The following is a 21,566-nucleotide window of genomic DNA, read 5'->3' as shown; positions in this document are numbered from 1 at the left end:
GTATACTTTCATATTATGACGTCGGCTGGTCACTTCACCCCGGAACACATTGTATATACGGCAAAAAATGTATAGATCGTTCAAGTCTACGGTCGTTTGGGGAGCAAGAGTTGGACCACTCTGTATACCAGGTGTGTGTACCCGTAAATTATAATACAATATCATCACATGCGTTTTTAGCTCGTCTCGGCGTGGACCACCGACATTGTAGTTCAACACCTAACTACAATACTAGTATGATATAATATTATATTGTGCTGCCCTCCAAACGGTTTGCGTGTCCCGCACCCGTCAACGCTACACTAGTGCAGTGTCGAGACCGTTAAAAGCGAATGCCTTTGTGCTCTTTTGCACACTCCCGCGACACCGTTAATTATTATTGTTAGCCTTTATTTTAGTAACGCACATAACGAGTTACGCCGCGGCATGTGCACTTCAGTGTCTTAACAATAACTGCATTATCACGGGCACAGCCGACCGGTAAATGTTGTGACCGACTCGATCGGAAAACGTTTCGATGGAAAATACAAACATAATACAGGGCGATTCGTAAAGCGTAAAACACTCATTATCTCAAAAAGTATTAATGTCTTAGTAGTATATATTTGTATGTTCACAGCCAGCTTTTCCACGGTAAAAATTTTTTTTCAAGGGGGAATGTCCCGCTTGGAGCACTTAGATTTATCGTGTAACACATTACACACTGATTAGAATCGAGTGTGTTCTATAAAACAATTATCGTCGATTTCAAAACTATGCAGAATTATCCCACACCAATGACATTGAACTGCATCATCGAGATTGATATAGTAAAATCCGCATTCTGAGAGTTTGTATTTATTTTGACCGGTGTTCGATGGAAAGGTTTTAAACGTCTTTAACCTTGATAAAAAAGTCGAGAATTCTGGATACGCTGGTGTTGAATCGAATCGTATTTGGTCGACCAATGACGTTGGTACGTATCGTTTGTACATCTTTGGAAATTCATTTTTTTTTTTTTTTTTAAAAATAAATCATAACTTGGAAAAACAATTAATGAAATGATGAGAAAATTAACGAACGAAACACAACTTGGCTAAACAGTCAATCGTTCGTAACTGAATATAATAAAAAAAAATAATTGACTTTAAAAAAAAATTTATCGTAAATTTGTTTATCACATTTAGATAAAAAAAACAGTGTAACCAATATGAGTAAAAATAAAATACAGTAAATATTTTTTGTGTGAGACGAAATTTGGTGAAAAATCAGTGTGAAATGTGTTACACGGTAAATCTGAGTGCTTCAAGGGGGACATTTTTTACCGTGGAAAAGCTGGCTGTGAACATACAAATATATACTACTTGTCTTTGAAAATATTTTTTTACATAGTTTCAAGTCGTGAAAAAAACTATGTTTTTATTAAAAAATTATATTTTTAAATTTTTTTATTTATATAATTTTTATTAAGTTTTTACTTTTTTGAATGACAGCATAGAGTTTTAAATTCATATTCCAAAGCAGAATATTTTTCGAAGTATTTTGATTCATAAAAATCTAATTTATTGCGAGTAGTCTATGAGGTATAAGCATTTAAAGTTTAGATGGGTGGAGTGGAGTGGTATGGGGTTACCCCGCAAATGTGTGTCCACTACTCCGCTTGTCTAAACCTTAAATACTCATAACTCATAAACTACTCGTCCTAAATTCGATATTTATGTATGAAAATACTTAGAAAAATATTCTGCTTTGGAAAATGAAATTAAAACTCTATGCTGTCATTAAAAAAAGTAAGAAACTTAAAAAACTATAAGGATAAAAAATATTGAAAAATATAATTTTTTAATAAAAATGTTGTTTTTTCAACAACTCGAAACTATGTAAAAAAAATTTTTTCAAAAACATTAATACTTTTTGAGAATAATGAGTGTTCTACGTTTAATAAATCACCCTCGAAATATTAATAATTATTATTATTATTATCATCGTCGTCGTAAGTCCACGTACCGCACAGCCCTCGGTATTTGACCGCTATGTTCCGGCCGGACGCACAAGACGCCTTTCTGACGTGACACGCGCTCGGATAGTCTCTCCAGTCGTTGCCGCAGACCGGTCCGCCGGCGCCGTCTCCGCTGTCGTCGCCGTGGCATTTCGTGTCCTCGGAGCACACACAGCGCGCCTGCGCACTGGCCTTGTCCACGACGCACCTCTGACCGTGCGAGCACTTCACCGACCGACAGGGGTCGGTCCTGCCGACTGAAACGAAACGAAACGGATTTCATATTATCATCATAATTATTATTATTGTGGGCACGCATGACATAATATTATTAGGTTGTGCCTGGAGAATTCGACCATTTTACACCGAAACGTAAACGATATTATGTCGTCGTGCAGGCAAGTTTCAGAAACACTACTCTTCTGTAAAATATGATGTGCTGCAGCACACGCGGTATAATATTACGAAAATATTACTAAACTGGTACCCCCTTTTTGCGCGGAATTCTTACTCGTTGAAGGTCTTATTTGAAAAATGCAAAAATAATAGCTGCGCAGATCGAGTGTAGAAAAAAACATTTACGTCTATGTACGTCATACACGCGTACCAGAGAAATAATAAATATAATATATGAAATTTATGGTAACACTAAAAAAAAATGCAAAAGAACCCACGTCGACTGTTTGAGAGGTTTAGAGTGTACCCGAGTTCTGACAATTATGTGGATTTCAAGAGTGACAACAATGATTAGGTAACAGACATACTTTTCCCCCCTTTTTAACTGACAAAAGTGAAGAATCTATGTGAACTATACTACCTCACCGCATGTGACCAAACTTAGAAGGCTCATAGACAATAGTTGGGTTTTTATTTTAAACCCCTCGAATTATGAACTAGATCAAATTTGATATCAGAACCTGCTTTCAAAAATGAATGTCGAAGCAAATTTTCTGCTTCAAAACGTGACAACAGATAAAAAGAACACAATTCACTTTTAATTTCAAATATATTATATTATGTGGTGTTAAAAATATTTCAATAATTTTAGTTAATAAATCCAATATAATTACTACCTAAACAGTAAACATTAAATAGATAATTTAATGAAAAATGTGAACGTAATATTATAATATAAGACGCACTGCAAGGTAGGTGAAACACTAGTGGAAAAAAACAAAACAGAGTTTTTGGATATAATTTGAAAAGATACATTTACAGAAATAAATTAAAAATCTGACTTGAGGTGTTAAATCAAAAACATAACATATTTATTCGGTTAAAATAGTATTGAAATCGTATTTATAATAATATTATATTAGGTGAATTTGAAAAAATATACATAAACGTTATGAGAATAATATCACATTGCTTATAATGCATTAATAATACGCGAGTTCGAGTAACATTGTCAAGTAATTTCAAATGCACAACATCTCAAAAACAAAAGTAAACTGCTTATATAAAACATATAAAATACCAAATGTCGAATTACACAGTGCCGCCGTCCTACACAGACTGTGGGACCGCAGTAGGGTCTCTCGGCAGCATAGGTATTTTCGATTTGGATATGGTGACCCACTGGGACTCGGTCAAGATCTGGACGGGCAAGTTCAAGTACAAAAAGTTCATTTGGATGTGATTTGCGGCCGTGGCTCTTTTCATGGTGTCGTCGTTGAGGCCAGCAATGTCATTTGCAGTTATGGCCGTGCTGATGATTATGTCGCCTTTGTACTTGTGCATTATGTCGACGTTATGCACTTCGGCGGCTTCTCTCATGTTCTCGGTGAGCTGCGTCCGGTGGGCCTTGAGCTCTTCGACCCTCTTCTCTCTGTTCAAGTCGTTGGCCAACGCGCTGTAATGGCCTTTTTCTCCATTGGGCACGGCGCACGTCTTCTCGATCTCGGCGTACATCTCCATGCCGATTTCGTGAAGTTTGCCGATCATGTCGGCCGCGGCGCTGTCCGACAGCGCACGTCGCATCTCCACGAGGAGCGCGCGAACTCTGGTGATGGACTGGTCCGGGTCCTGCGAGTGGTCCATCGCGGTCAGCTTGTCCGCCGCCACCTGGACCATGTTCGCCAGCCACCCTTTGAACATCACACGCTCGTCGTCCGGTATCGTATCGATGAACTCGGTGAGCAGAACGTGCAGCATGAGCGCCTGCAGAGAGACGTGCTTGAGCACCGAACACGCCATCGCGGACTTGAACGCGTCCATGACGAGCGCGACGTCCGAGCCGGTGAACGTGTTCTCCGTCATCATGGTGGAGATCAACTCGAACGGCAACTCACTGTTCTCCACGTACTCGACGGGCGCCGGTTCCTTGTACTGGTCGAAGTACGGCACGGTCGGCCGTCTGACCTTGACCGGCTCGTTGAGGATCGGCCACCACAGATAGTCCACCTCCATCACCTTCCGCAGGAACATCACGTCGTCGTGGTGCGACCTGGTCGCTTCGTGCAACTCGTCCAGGTACTGGAGCGACTCGTCCGGATATCCGGGCGCCGGCGTGGCCGGACGTCCGGGTGCCGACGTTTCCGGGTCCGCTGCTGCCGACACGAACGCCAGTGCGGACGCGAACGCCACGCAGTACGCGGCCAACGACATGACGACCGTGATGTATGGACTCGGTCGGGTCTCGATTCCGCACGCGACCTGCGAAGTCGGACAAGGAGTCGTATGCGATATGGATATGAGTGTTGCCGGTACGTGCTACGACGGCGATCGGTCCTAAATTGAATCGCGTCTGGCCCGAGGCGAACAACTGCTGCCGAGCGCCATTTGTGTAAACTCGCTGCTGTTGTTTTCCGAGCGAAAAGAAAACCGCACTGCGTACGAAATTACTGCCAGTCTTCGTGCAGTTGACACAATATTATCGTTATTATTACGTGAAACTCTGTAGGTACCTACGCCTTATTCCCAGTCGATTTTCGTGCGTACGTAAAAAACAAAAAACTCGAATGTCACCCTACGCATTACTATATACAGGGTGTAACAGAATGACCTGACAGATGAAATAACTTTTGTTCTAATCAATATTTAAAATGTTTTTTTTATATATATTATAATTTATATTCACATGCGTTACACGTATAATATATAAAAATAATATTTTTAATTTTTATTACTGAAAATAAAAAATTTAAATTTTGATTAAAATTTTTTTTGGACAAATTCAAAATAGCCAATTTGTGAATCTTATTATAAGAATAATTTTGATGGAAAAAAAACATTTATCTAGGTCAAGTAGTTTGTTTTTAGAATTTTTTAAAATATCAATATTTTTTTGGATTAAATCAATTTGGAACGCAATAACTTTTTTCAAAATATATTATTTTTGAGAATTTTCCAACATTAGTATATTTCTTAAATTCTCTACTAATCATATAGTTTTAACAAATTTGGTCAAACGTAAGTAAATAGCATCATTTTTTTTTTCAGGTCTTCCTGTTACACCCTGTATATTGTTTGCATAACAATATGCTGTGGGTTAGGTATATACCAGCCACAACTGTTGTAGTCTGAATATCGTAGTTGTGCGTCACAGCGACATTTCAGTTGTTTTCGTTTCGAGCGTTCGATAAGCTCCAGTTTGATATTATTTAGACATTTCACCGGGATCATATTGTTTTCCAAACAGAATACGCCAAATCCCTGAGAACTGCATTTTCCAAAGTTTTCCGACCATACAAACGAAATGCCGTAGTTATGAAAAAAGTATATAACATAATCTATTTTTAATCAATGAAAATTTAGTATTGAAAAAAAATGCAGTTCCGCACGTTACACCATTACAATGTAACTGTTTCAGCAGGACAATCAAGAATGTTTATTAAGTAAAGCTGTTTCCATAACATGTCGATATGCATAGTCAATTTATTTGTGGCACATACGGCGTACGGGCATAAGACCGTACTCCCCCACCATTTTTTAAAAAAAATGAAATATTTTTCTATTTTTTACCATGGTGATTTTAGGGTCAGTTCGAATGAAAAAAAAAAAAAAACTGATTATTTTCTTTGTTCGAATTTATAGTTTCTACTTAAGTGGTATTTACTATTTTCATCCGCAGGTAGAGTTATGTGAAAATCAGTCCGTATATATAGTATACATACCTACTTACCGAAATACATTTTTAGATTCTGAGCGGATTTACAACAACAATGCGTTTTACTTTTGGGAAACCCATCTCGAGACGGTTAAAAAGTTTCAAAAGTATAATATTATCAGAACCTATTTATATATTGAGATTTGTACTCAAATCGAACTTTAAAGAGGGGCACTTCCGTAAGCTAGTTGATTTATTATCACTTTTATATTTAAAGACACCCTAGCCCTCGTCCTGTATTTTATTTTAACTTTTGAACTTTACTACCTATATAGTTCTTTACAGATCTTATGCGATAATGTGTTCTACTCGAGCAGTAAAAACAGTGGGCGTTATTAGGGAATCCAGTCATCAAACTTATATATTAACACCAATTTTTTGTGACCTGTCATCAAACGCGAAGAATATTGTACCGGGATACCTATTATATAATTGTTATAATTCTATGACAACTATGTTCATATTACCATCGCGTTGTCACATTAATTATTAAATTACTATCGACACGTCTTTAATAAAATCCGAGCAGTAGGTACCGCATATTAAAAAAAAACAAATCATGCATTAAACCTTCGTTTTTATAATTTGTAGATTTTCGTAATAATGCGTGGGTACATATAAGACTATAGATGTGAATATTTTTAATAAATTATTACTATTAAAAATTTACTATATTAAAGCGTAATATTATTATTATAAAGGTATTTGCGACGAAGGCATAGTTTTTTTTTTTAATAAATATCTGCGAACATCATTTTAATCATAAAAAAAAAACAAAGTATAATATTATGTTCAAGTTGACTAATTGTTTTTTTTTTTTTTCATATCAATACTGTAATATGCACTACGTACATAATATAATATACGGTATATATACATAATACATTCGGACATCCCGGTGGTTGAAATTGTTTTGTGGATTTAATTATTTCTACTTTTTTTTTATTTCGCAGTATTAATGTTGTCTGTAACAGCGCGCGGGCAAGAAAAAAAAAAAATTACATTTTCGTCTCTCAGTTTTATGTGCAACTGAAATAATTCGTCGAGAACCGTAATAGAAAATGAGTATAAACTTCACTTGACCCTTCCTTGTAACGCTCCGCAAATCTTAGCCATAAACAGATTAAACATTTTATTGCTCCGTAGTATATATATATATATATATAAAAAAAGGGTCAGTGGTTTCTATAGTTGTTTTTAAAATCAACTGTATATAGTTAATGGCAAAATTGAGTTGTCCGCCGGAGTGGAAGGGTGTGTGTATGTACATATATATATATATATATATATATATATAAAAAATCTTAAATATTGTTTTTCTTGAAGTGTTATTAGATCAGAACTAGACATGATCGTGACTTGTGCCCTCAAGTAGCACACGAAACAACTCTTCGCGTTCTAACACTGAATTTATACGACGTAATATACCAACTAGAATATATTATTATATTTATCATTTATCTATGACTTTCGCACAAAAATACGCATTAAATCCTAATTATTATATTTTTTAGTAGATTATAAGACTAAAACTCAATAGCTGGCGAAAGCGTATTATTTTTAATCATAGAAAATTTAGGTCGATTTTTCAATAATTTATTCCGGTGCCGGTTTTGACCGTTGGGTTTATAGATGAAAACAATCGTAAAAAATCTGTTTTTGTCATTGGTTTGAAAAAGCCGTCTCTAAATAATCATTATAAATTGTTTATTTTTTTTATGGGTTGTTGAGGGGGAGGGGGATGAATTTATATAGCCTGCAGGGCATTGATGTTATTTTATTTCTGTGTGGCGTCATTAACTTCAATGTTGATCGGTATCAGTATATGCCTTGAAAAGACGATGGAATGCTAGACAATTACTTTTGATTTGGTATTACTCGAAACTTACTTGAAAAAAAATAAAAAAATAAATTGAGAATATGTATTCATACGATTTTTCCAAAATTGTAATTGCTCATTAATATAATTAATGAGTAAAGATTTCTAAGACTAATTAATTACAGTATTTAATTTGATTAATGAATGATGAAAAAACGATTAACTGTCCGACGCTATTAAAAGGAATCTAAAAATAATATCTTGTCATAAAAATATGCTCGTATTAATGGTTTTGGAAAAAAACATCAGATTTTTTTAGATGATAATGATTTTTTAATAAAGCATTTTTTTTAACCGATCTAATCGTTGTGAGAATCATTATAGACCTGAGCATTGTATGGGATTAATGTCTTTCTAACTAATTCGGACAATAACTATGATTATGTATTACAGTATATTATGATTACACATTAGTAAAAATAATCATCAGGGCACGAATAAATTTGATGCATTTGCATGTTTTAGATTCTGAGTGAAACGATGAATGTATTGATTTTACAATGATGTGTGTTTTTTTTTTTATTTTTTTTTTTATTTTTTTTTTATTTTTGTGTCTGTGTACACGATAAGTAGTCGAAATAATGCTTCGATTTTCGACTTCAGTATCTTGTTCGATGGGAAAGTGAATATCGTTGGTGCATTGGGGAGGTCAAAATTTTAATTTCCCAGTAGTTTTCAAAAGCGATGTGAAAAACAAAAGAAAAATTAAGGAAAAACGGGAATTTTTACGCAAAATCGATTTTTAACAAAATCGATTTTGGTTATTGGTGTAACTCTAAAACAAATGACCGTAGATGCATGAAATTTTCACTGGTTGTTTATATTTGCATTTTCTATACATAATACAATTTTGAAAATATTTTGACTCTTTTTGAGCTGTTTACGGCCATTGTCAGTTTTCAATTTTTTTAGTTTTTTTTTCTATAAATATCAATAAAATTTTATCTGTTGAGTAAAAAAGCTTGAAAATTTAATAGAAGGCTCCTAGGTTATCGTTTCAAAGGCAGATGAAAAAAATTAAAAATCCTTAGTCACAGTTTTTAATTATAAGCATTTAAAGTTCAAATTTTGACAAAATACGGAAAAATCACGAAAAATAGCAAATTATTTTGAGTTGAAATTCATAAAAATTTTTCTTTTTAAATCTAAGATTTGAAAATGTAATATAAGATTACTCATAAGTTTGTCTACCTTTATCAAAAAAAAAATGTCTAGAAGAAACTTAAATTAAATTTTTATGAGCGTCTGAAATTTATATTTTTACAACATTTGATATTTACTCGATTTCTCATGTAACAATTTTCTTATTTTATTGTTATTAAAAAACAAATGACTGTAGATACTTGAAAATTTCACTGAATGTTCATATTAGCATTTTCTATACACCATAAAATGTTGAAAATATTTTGACTCTTTTTGAGCTGTTTACGGACATTGTCAGTTTTCAATTTTTTTAGTTTTTTTTTCTATAAATAACAATAAATTTTTATTTGTTGGGTAAAAAAGCGTGAAAATTTAATATAAGGCTCCTGATATATCGTTCTAATAGCAGTTGAAAAATATTAAAAATACATAGGCACAATTTTTTTTTATAAGCATTTAAAGTTCAAATTTTGACAACATTTATCAAATTTATAATTTATTAATTATTTTGTGGTTAAAAATGTATAAAATGTTTAACTTTTATGGCTAAGGATTTAAAATTTAAAACAAGGCTCCACGTAAATAGGTTATATATAAATTACTTTATTCACAATAATATCATCAAATATACTTGGTAATATCATAGGCTGACTGACCGTTTTCGCTCAGAATCGTTTTTCTTATACAATGATATTATATCATTGAATTCAAATTTAACACCATCCATTACAGTGACCCACTTGTAACCTACTGTACAGCAGAGCGACATCCACTTATCCACCTTTTTTTTTCTTTTTCTTTTTTAATTACTGCAGAAGGAAATAATCTCAGTCAAAATTTGTTTTATACCACTATACTGGTGCATGTACGGAATTACATTATCGAACGTCTCGCCGAACATCTAATATATTTTGAAGTTATAAGCAGTGTTCAGACTTATCTAGATGAATATCTAGGTAATTATTTCTTCATCTTTTATCTTGTCTAGATAAATAGTTACAAGGTATCTAAACGTTCATCTTAGATAATTTTTTTACTCATCTAAATTAATTCATCTAGATACATTTTTCATTGATAACAATCGCGAAATTGTACAAACGCATTTAAATATTTATACAGATTCTCAAACCAAGTTTATGGTTTATAAATAATGTAATTATTTTTATTTATATCATTATTATTATTATTATTATGTTCCTAGTGCCCAACTAAAATATACCTAAATTTAAAACCCATTAAAAAAAAATCTTTTATTTATCTAGATAATAAAGTATTTATCTTTATCTAGATAAATATGAGTTAAGTTATCTTTTATCTCCATGTAGATACATTAAAGTTGCATTATCTTTATCTTTATCTAGATAAAAAACTACTTATCTAATCCAAACATTGGTTATAAGGTTATACAGGTTACCTTATTAATTTTTCGCTCAAAACTATGGTTACGCGAGACGTAATTTTAAATGATTGACCCGGAAACGTTGCTCGCCGACGATATAAAATACGGTTGTTGGTTATCATTGTGCACTGCAAGCTATCATTACTTGTACCTATAATATCATTATGCATTTATTGGTTTACCTAACACTATATAATTCATGGCTGATGGACATTAACATATTTTACTATTTACGACATTGTGATCGAATAAGAAATACGCCAAGTTCCACGGTCGAAATGCCATAGTGATATTATGTCGAAACGATGAAATATTTAAACTTGCGGGTACCATCGGAATCGTTTCGAAGAAGTCCATCATCGTTAGGACACTATTGCGTGTATACCGAGTCACGTGGTCTTAGCCATATCGCAGTACCGCAATAACAATATGTAATGGTATACACGGTATGATATATTGTAATTATTTTATTAGATTATATTATCAATTAAGTGGCCTCCACACGAGTTTTCCTCAGTGAGGCCCAGTAATCTTTCGATATTAATTTAAATAAATAAATTGGATTTAAGAAAATAAATCAAATTAGGTACGTTAATTTAATGATAACAACCATTATCATCAGCTGCTGTATAAATACAAATTATCGATACATTATCCTAAAATTATAATGACACACACACACACACATGAAAGAGTAATGCCGCAATCTACAATTCGATCAAAGGTCAAAGGCGCCATCTCACACCGTCATCTGTAAAAACCCATACGACACACACAACGGCGGTCAGTCACTCGCTCAATCTCATTCAACTAAATTGTACATTTTCATATTATATTCGTGTTCTCTTAAAAGTAAAAGATAAACTAATCGTTATAACGTTTTTGATTTCAATAATATGCCTCTCCTGTCTGATTTACAGCATTTGTCAAGTAAAACAATTGTGCAAGATGATCCTGAATAGCAAGTTCTACGAAAGGTAAGTAACAAATTTATTCAAAACTCTTCGCGTATTGCTCAACCTAAATTTAAACTAAAAGAAAAACTCTCGCACTCATCCCCGTATCACATTAAGTGATAATATTTAAATTTTAAGTAGCGAGTCAAAGATATAATTTAGCAAACGAATAATATTTAACTACATTCTCGTGTAGGTACATTAATAATATTAAAATATAACCTCATCGTCGCACATTCTCTAAATAACTCACTATTCATCTCATATTTATTTTGAATCATATTTTTAACTCATTACTGCAAAGACTGGGTACACAATAAACTGGATTTGATCGGATGCTTAAAGCCGGGTTTACACTACACCGTGTCGTGTGATTTCGTATTTTTATGTTTAATGCAATACCAATGATATGAATATTGTACCTGATGATAACATAATATAATTGTATATTAGTTATCACTTTTCCGCACGTAAATGTAACCACGCACGGTCAAAAGTTGAATATATTCAACTATGCGGTATTGTTTGGTAACTATGGTATCTGTGATTATTTTACACGTCACGGTGAAGTGTGAACCCGGCTTGAGGCAGCAAAGATGGTCGTTGGTAGGTATCTTTTGTAGCTGCTTATCCCTAGCGATCGTAGTCTTACGATCGAAATGGTGTATCAAACAAAATATGTCAAGATACTTCGGATTTCCGCGAGGAAGACGCACCAACAACAATACGGTTGCAGGCTAAAAAATAAAAGCAATTGTGGGTTTATAATGAATATAAGGCTCTAAATAATATTTATGAAATTGTCCAGGAGTGCAATTTCAAGATTTGAGTTCAAATATTTTACTCCTTGAACAACATTTTTTAAAAATTAGAATTCTAAGGCATGCAGCAACTAATTCACAACTTTATAATAAGAATTTGCTGTATTGATACAAATTATAAGATGTTTAGCACGAAAAGGTTCTACAATATTCGAACCTATTCTCATCCTAAAATAAAAATAAAATATATTTTATTAGAACTTTTTCATTCTTATTTATTATTTTTGTTGTTATATTAGCTGAATGCTTTTCATAATAATGCTTTCTCATTGCTACCAATTTTTAACACGAAACAACGTAGATAATAATTATGAAACTTCCAAATCTATATACTGATCGTCAAATTCAAATTCTGTTGAATATGGATAAATGTAATAATTATTAGGTAAGTACTATTAGTAGTGATTAATTTGATTAGAACCTTTTCATACTAACGTATTGTTAATAATTTGGTTCCATTAACCAAGCGTTTTCAATTTCATTAAATTGTGTTTATAATTTTATTTTTGGCGATTTAGAACCTTTTAATTTAAAAAAAAATCGTCGACAAAGATCGTATAATCATGAATGTTACCTCAAAAGATGCACCGCTGCATTTTAAAACCATTTTAGTAAGTTAAAAAGCGACTTTCGTTGTCAATCGTCAAAGTCGAATTTATTTATTCATGATAATAATTACAACCTGCTATTACTGCTTTTGGCAATCATCAAAATTATTTTGTCGTATTCGATAAAAAGCCGTTCATACATTATATAGGTATATAATATTATATATTATTAGTCTCGTCTTCATGAACATCGTCGTCAACGCGGTCTGACTTATTATTAAGACAGTCTTCCGGTTAGAGTTTTAAAAGATTAGTTTTGAATGACCTCGCAGCTAATAGTAGTTTTATGTATTATATTTTTCCACCACGCACAACACTTTTGTTTCTGCACTTGTACTCGTCGTGACAGTAATAATTCGAGTAACAAGAGATAATAATTAAATCGCAGGCCTCACTCGGATGTTCGTCCAACTTAAACTTCAAAAGTCGAGCGAGAACTTAGATACTTTTTAATATAATTTGGTGCACCGCAATACTTTCCGGGCGTGCGTCAAACATCGTCGGGTTTGATTGAGACTTTTACACTTTTGACAGCGTCGATTTCAACGACGACCGAAATCCTCACGTTTTGTTCTTCGGTTGTTATTTTTATCAATTATACCTACGAGCATTGTTCGTCGCTGGTGGGTCGAGTAATCTAATTGTCGATGAAATTTAAATTTCTACCGACAGCAAAACCGTCGCAGCGGTACCGTTCTACGTCCGCACAACTCGTAAAAATATGTTATTATTTCCACTCCGGCGTTACCCGACTAATCCGTCCATATATTATACGAATAAAATATTTATATTTACTCATGATATTATCAAATCGTAAATATATTCCGCCCGGGAAGAGCCATAAAACGAAGGATATAATAATATGATTGTGAATGAAGAGCCATTTCAATTTTGTTACCGCTTTTCACGCTATTTCCACGTCCTATAAACGCGCCTGTTGGTTTTACGAGCTAATTTTAACGGTATGTCGAAAACGAAACACGAGAAACCAAAACCATCGTCGAGGGGTTTTTTTTTTCTGTCACTCGTGCAACGCAAACAAATATGGCTGCATTAAAAATACTGACAGTAAAAACAACAATAATAAAAAATAAACATTTAAAACGAAACGGTTAACGTATTGTTGTTGAGATTTTTACGGACCTTGTTGTTCGTCTAGTTAATTGAATTAATAATTGCATAGCGAATCTCTTGTTTTCGTAAATAATTGAACGGCCGAGAGATGATTTGAATTTAATATTTTAAAAATGAGCAATTTTCACGTGCATATCATATAGAATTCAACTTTGAAATATGAAATTTGTTTCGGTATAGTTTATGCATTATACCAATTGTAGAATATTATGTTTTGATTTTATTTTCTTTAATTCTTCCCGTTGTTATAACAGATATAGGTACGCCGCTTAAAAAATCAAAATTTACGAATAGCTGTAAATATGTATACTGAGTCAATTTGCACATCGTGAATGAAGAAATTATAATAATAATCATGTTGTAACTTATATCAAAGTAATTTTCAGCAGAATATAATATTTACTATTGAAGCGTTATTGGTAAAATAACAATTGACTTCAATATTTTTCGATCACCTCCTCCCCACACCATAGGTTAAATTGTTTATTTTTTTAATTAAAAATATATTTTGTCTAAGCGTTTTGGCAATCGCTAACTTAATTGCTATATTATTATTTATTGGCCTTAAATCGTGAATGTTAATAAATCATTTGTTAGTTGTTTACGTTTAGTTGTAATGCAAAATGTGTTTGGTTGCAAAACAACTTAGGAGGGAGCTCTAGGTAGTTTGAGTCAAACTTACTTCAATTCTCATATCTTTGTATAAGTCTGAGCAGTATTCGCTGGAATGATGCACCCCAAAAACATTTACCGACGCTAAGCTGGATTTCGGATAACTGTGCGAAATAGTTCAGAATGCACTAACATTACGCGATAATCTCGGACAAGGGTTCTCGTGCACTATGCGATTCCCATATTCGATTATAAACACGCCCGCCGATACCCTTCCACCCACACTCAAACACACACTCGCACGTACACAAATATATTCGCTCACGATATATTATTATATATTATATGTATACAGAGATCACAAGGACCAAATAAAGACCAGAGCTATTGTTTATGTCAAAGTGAATAGATCTGATTTTTGGATAGAATCTCTGAAAGGCCACGACAACAAAACAAACAACACACATACCGGAGACTACCACCCCAGTGGAATTCAAACATATTATGGATATATTTTTAAGAGTACACTCGCAGGTATATATATGTACTGCAGTGTACACAGCGCCTAGAGCTTATAATTTTACTGCTCTACGGTCCCCCCACCAGACCGTGACTGAGTTGATATTCCGAGAGCACGCCGCCCTTGCACGACGTGTGCTTTTGTGTACCGTAGAAAGTTAATTAAACTTCGCAAAACAAGTAGAATAACAGGAGCAGAAAAGCGTCTTACAACAAATAATAAAACAAACCGGCGACGACGGCGGAGGCTTGCCGTATCCGAAAATACGTTTATAATCTTCGCAGTCGTTTCTCTCGCGTTTCTTCTCGACATCTCGGGACGGTTTTTGAACGCTCTGATCCATCGCACACTCTCCCGACATGATAATTTAACACTGAGCAGTCACCGACACACGTGAAATAAACGTAGATTTATTGTTATTAATTAACAACCGATTGAAAACCGTCTTTGTTGTCCGTGTGCGTAGGTACACACGTAATAATTGAATGGCAAACGCGCGTAAAATATATTATCCTCTATTATATGGGTAACGAAACGTTATAAACTATATTCGGAGGTATTGTAGTGAAATAATAATACAAATTGATTTAATAATTTTTTCACTCACTAGAGTAGGTATATAAGCATCCCGTACACGAGCTCGGCACCTGTATTAGCTCTACGATTGGTTTATTTGAAAATATTACCGCCAAATGTTTTATGTAATCAACAATATTGTTATCGCCGCAGAATAAATTATGAAATCGGTTATTTAATTTCGTGTTAATTATTTGAATAAAATTGATGTAGCTAAATAGCTTAAAAATAAAGATAAATACATAGGTATATTTATTATTGCGTAAATATTAATAAAAAATGATAAGTAAAATCGTCATTTGTATCTGAATAATTAATATAATTACAAATCCACACTAAAAATGTGGTTGAAAAATATATATTTAACGTAAACTAAAATATTCATACGGAATTTAAATGAAAAATCCAAAAACGTAAAATTTAAGTGATAGCCAGAAGATAAATGCAAAAAAATATGCAGGCATACATTTTTGTGCAATCGAATAATGGTATACACAGCCGGGGGAAAAAACTTCTGGTAAGAAACGATTAATCAGTATAAGACATATACTTGGAATTATTGTTCGAGAAGCAACAGATATGCGCGCGCGTAGAGTGCTACGATCACATAAAGTGGTTTTTCTTCTTTGGAAATATTTTTTACCTAAGGTGAGAAATCCAAAGTACATAGACCATTGTGTGTCACTCGATCATGATACACGGAACGGAAGAATTTAAATATCAAAAAAACATTTTTACAATATCATTCGATTTTTAATTAGTTGTTCGACTTTTAATCTTTGTCAACGCAGAAGTAAAGAAGTTGTGTTAATATCTACGGTATGAAATTATACCGTAGTGTCGTTACTTGCGTTACTCTCACGTAATTTGTGAATCAAATATTTGTTTAAGACTCAACCGTCGAATGACAATGAAAACTCTACAGTTTGATTACCCTACAACCTAGAAAGTTAGTGCAATGTGCGATATTATTGTATGTATATGCAAATAAAGTATACCCAAGTTTAACGGTTTAACTATTTATTTACATTGATGCATTCTTCAAAAAAAAATGTTTACTTCAAATAAATCATGTTTTACGAGTAGTCAATTAATATTAGATTTTATAATAAATTGTGTTCTCATCAGTTGGGTTAGGTTGGGTTAGGTATGAGTATATTTATTTCTAAAAGTTTATTCAGATTTTCAAATTTTATTGGTTTTTATCTTATACGAATCAGCGCGTCGAAAAAAAAAATGAATGACAAATAATATTAGGTGACAGATAAGGTTAACATAATAATAAAAAAAGATCCACGAAAATAAATTAAAACTATTTTTGCTTCTTCGTAGATTGTTCATTCATCACACTAATTGTTTCTTCTATTAAAATTTTCGAATTAATATGGATACACATCGCCATTTAATGTTTTTTTTTTACTTAGTACATAATAATTTACAGATAGGTACACTTCAAGCGTAGCCCCCCCCCCCCCTCCCCAAAAAAGAGTTATTTCTGTAATGGCAATTTTATTTCCAAGCGAGTTTATAAAACAAAAATAAAACATATTTTATGTTATTATTTTTAAAATTAAACTACGTCTACGTATAAGTGCGTTGGTTTTATTTTTTTCACTAGGAAGCGACTAATTATCCCTACCCTCCTTTACGCGCAATGACCCTTAAGAAAACTGCGGACGCATAACAAAACAAAACTACTATTGTTAGCATTTCTAACGAATGTCATTCCTAATTGAATACAGACGGGGGAAAAAAACGAATATAATAAAAATAAAAGAGGTCCATATTTCGAACGTTGTTTTTTGCCGTCGAGACGTAGGTGGGTAGGTACCGAAAAATATATCGTAGCTCCTTAAATTGGTACTTAAATTTCATATTTTGTCCAACCTAATTATTTATACACCAGCTAGGTGCCTTATAGTATAATATATTGAATTAATTTTCTGAAACCGTAAAATGATTGTATAATAATATTCTGATGTAATTTTCGTTATTGTTATAATGTAGCCCGTATTTTTTGGAATTAAATTTCAAAATAATTTATTAAAAGCACAGTGGTTTCTGTTGTTTTCGTTTTAATCCGTTCGTATACTTGAGATATTTCCTAAATTGGCCCTTAAATGTCATTTGTCCAACCTAATTATTTACATACCTACCTTATAATGTTATATTGAATTAATTTTACGAAACTGTACAATGATTGTATAATAATATTCTGATTAGATTTTCGTTATTGTTATAATGTAGCCCGTATTTTTTGAAATTAAATTGCTAAATAATTTATTAAAAACACGGTGATTTCTGTTGTTGTCGTTTTAATCCGTTTGTATACTTTAGATATATCTCGTTAAGCAAAAAAAGTTCAGACGTGAGTAGTTGTATTACATCACGTGATACTCCAAATATTTTACAAAGTGCCACTGTCCGAAAAATACCGAAAACTATAAATCGTAGCTTCTTAGATTGGTACTTAAATAGTTAAATGTCATTTGTCCAACCTAATTATTTGTATACCAGCTACCTTATAATAATACGTTGAATTAATTTTAGGAAACTGTAATATAATAATATTCTGAAGTAATTTTTGTACTTAGACAGTATTTTTTGAAATTCAATTTCTAAATAATTTATTAAAAACCTAGTGATTTTTGTTGTTTTTATTTTTGTTTTCGTTCTTATACTTTAGATGTTTCTCAAAATGTTTATTTCTTGGAAGTTCAGACGCGAGTAGTTGTATTACATCACGTGATACTCCAAATATTTTACAAAGTGCCACTGTCCGAAAAATACTGAAAACTATATCGTGGCTTCTTAGATTGGTACTTAAATAGTTAAATGTCATTTGTCCAACCTAATTATTTGTATACCAGCTACCTTATAATAATACGTTGAATTAATTTTAGGAAACTGTAATATAATAATATTCTGAAGTAATTTTTGTACTTAGACAGTATTTTTTGAAATTCAATTTCTAAATAATTTATTAAAAACCTAGTGATTTTTGTTTTCGTTCATATACTTTAGATGTTTCTCAAAATGTTTATTTCTCGGAAGTTCAGACGCTAGTAGTGTTGTGTTACATCACGTGATACTCGAAATATTTTACAAAGTGACAGTGTGGGTAAGACGTGTCGGATTAGCGTCTTCCTATAACACACGGGCAAGACATCATATTGTGTGTGTGTGTGTGTGTGTGTGTGTGTGTGTGTGGTTTGTAGATTTTCAATAACGTTCCAAACGTAATATTTTATACAGTAATTTCATTGAGTGTGTTCAAATATAATATTGTTTGGTAAATTAAATCTTTGATTTTTTTTTTTTATAGAAAACCGAGTACGGTCTTGAAAGTAGCTTTACCCCGCATTTGTTAACCGTTTTATTGTTTCCGGTATATAAATATAATAATATACCTATATTAAGCGTAGGTATATATATATATATATTATACACGTATATAACCTACATATATATATATACCATACCGAACACACAGCATAATAATATATGCGTGTATATATTCTATTGTTGCAATCAGATGCGGTGTGATTTAGATATACCCTGCAGAGATTTACATAATATTTTACCTTTATTTTACTCGCGAGAACGAATCTCGCGGCGTGCCCCGGGGCGGACCGACCGAAGTGTTTATACGAGCAGAAATATTGTATTAAATTATCGCACGGCGGGATAAGGGACACACCCTATTAAATTGGTAGGTATAGCGTACAACAATAATTTCCAACGTTCGGTTTAAATCGAATTCCAAAATGCGTTTCTTATATCGGTGTGAAAATTCCGCCGTTAAGCCGAATCCTGCTCCTCCTCCTCCTCCTGCGGCATTAACGAGATATTAAAAGATTATGCCATATTCTTCCTATATTTATACTGTGTTTAATCGTTTCGTCGCTAATTATTGCCAGCACAGGCATATTTTATTGTTTGTACGATATTATTTCTTACGAGAGACGTTCCTTAAACGACTCTCTAGAAATAAGCTTCATGATAGCGGTGATTCATGACAATTAAGAATTTCTAATTCAGGTCGTAATTTCGTCGTCGTATTATCATCAAATCGATACGATTGAATACCATCAAAATAGATGATTTCTAAGACTAAATAACAATACATCCAATATCCACATTGAAGTGACATAATATTATACAATTACCAGCGAAATCATTCATAGTTTTATTTATATTAATTTATATAGGTATTTCATTTATCATTCATAATTCGAATAAAACACGTATTGAACTATTGATCGAACTTCATATAATTATATCAAACGATTTTTTTTATTAGCCATATCGTTTGGAAAAAACTCAATAATATAATCATATTTTATCTCAACGAATCTGCAAATCTCTCGAGCATAGCTTAGGTACCACGTTATAATATAATAATGTAATCATCAAATTCTTATAATATGTTTTTATAAATTTGATCGCGGTGCTATAATGTGGATCGATAAAACAGTCTAGTCAGAGTTAATTTTGTAAACAACTCATTTTATAACGGTATATTTTTTAAGCACGGCAAAAGTATGATATGTTTATTACTCTCGATGTAACAATTATAGCCGGTTCCTTCGGTATTTATTACGAAACGTAGAATTTATGGTTTTCAGGTGTTATAACGGAATAAAAATGAGTTAAACTATACGTGTACAACTGTTGGAGTGTTTAAATAAATACGTTTTTAAAATGACACATTCCGTTTTGTTTGCATATACATAATATGACGTTGCCGGCAAATGTTTCAAGTGGGGAAAAAATGAGGCCGCCAATTCATTTTTTTTTTCTTCAAAGTTGTATCAAGAAATATATTGTAAAATTAAGAGAGGATTTCAATTTGTTTGGTCTAAAAACAGTCTAAAAGTTTTCGTGTAAAAAATGAAAAATTGCCAACTTTTAGATGAACGGTGAACAGTAATAAAATATGATTTATACACTTTGTAAAAGTTATTCTTATAAATACGACCATCTTTGTACAACATCCGCCTTAACCATACATCATATTCACGTTTTTCTCCGAATTTTTATCTATATTTTGCTATCTTAAGTTATCTAAATTTACTAATATAAATATGTTCCTATTTTTCAGCGACAAAAAAAAATCTCACTGTTCGAGATAATGAGATAATAGATTACCAACTATTTGTTCAACTTGTTTTGTGGGGCCACATATTATATTAATACCGATGGCAAGAAACACGACACGGCTTATTTTATTGTTCTCTAAAAAGCACGAAATCCTAATTAAATACCATAAATTATGGCAAGCAAATTTATTCATACGATTTCCCGTGCCATAGCCATTCATATATTTTTCTTTTTAGCATAAATATTAATTCCGAGTAAACGTTTTGTAAGTTAATACAATATAATACAGCGCGGTTTAATTGGAATGCTCACTTGGGCGTTAGGTTATATAGGCCCAAGTGTGACTTTTGGTTTCCTCCAGGGAATTCGGTCAAAAGATTTATGAGTGCACCGTCGCTGTATTATACGACAAGTCAAACAGTAAGTGCATTAACGATTGTTGCACCAACTTAGTCGGAAAATTGTCAAATAACGGAAATCGAATTTCTAACCGAGATAATTGGACGAATATAAACACCGTGTGCTGTTCAAACACAATGTTATACAAAACCCTTTAAAACAACTATTGGTTGTACGAAAAAAAAAAAAAAAACGTTAAGACCTATTGTAATCTGCCGGATTTTTAAGAGAGCAGCAACGTTAAGTTGAACTAATTTCGGATTTGAATTCTTATCGGACTGCGATCGTATGACACGGAGGATCAACAATGACATAATCCGGTCAGTCAAT

The 21,566-nt window shown here is 32.8% G+C and overlaps 2 protein-coding genes across 2 annotated transcripts in view; both read right to left on the bottom strand.

Annotated features, from left to right (window-relative positions):
• The window catches only part of LOC132952283 (agrin-like), a 209,114-nt gene that overhangs the window by 17,978 nt on the left and 169,570 nt on the right, over positions 1–21,566 (bottom strand). The window contains exon 4 of the mRNA XM_061024542.1: positions 1,987–2,235. Within this exon, the coding sequence (XP_060880525.1) occupies positions 1,987–2,235 (249 nt within the window). The remainder of the gene's footprint in view (positions 1–1,986; positions 2,236–21,566) is intronic.
• LOC132952099 (uncharacterized) lies at positions 3,002–4,741 on the bottom strand. The gene has a single exon (XM_061024244.1). It carries the CDS (start codon positions 4,583–4,585, stop codon positions 3,485–3,487), a length of 1,101 nt encoding a protein of 366 aa, XP_060880227.1. The 5' UTR covers positions 4,586–4,741; the 3' UTR covers positions 3,002–3,484.

Source organism: Metopolophium dirhodum, chromosome 9 (genome assembly GCF_019925205.1).
Source record: "Metopolophium dirhodum isolate CAU chromosome 9, ASM1992520v1, whole genome shotgun sequence".
Classification (NCBI taxonomy): Eukaryota; Metazoa; Arthropoda; class Insecta; order Hemiptera; family Aphididae; genus Metopolophium; species Metopolophium dirhodum.
Note: the sequence above shows the minus strand (reverse complement) of the source record. Positions and strands in the feature narration are given on the sequence as shown.

Coding starts and splice junctions, on each gene's coding strand:
- LOC132952099 (XM_061024244.1), bottom strand. CDS start 4,585: ATGTCGTTGGCCGCGTACTGCGTGGCGTTCGCGTCCGCACTGGCGTTC.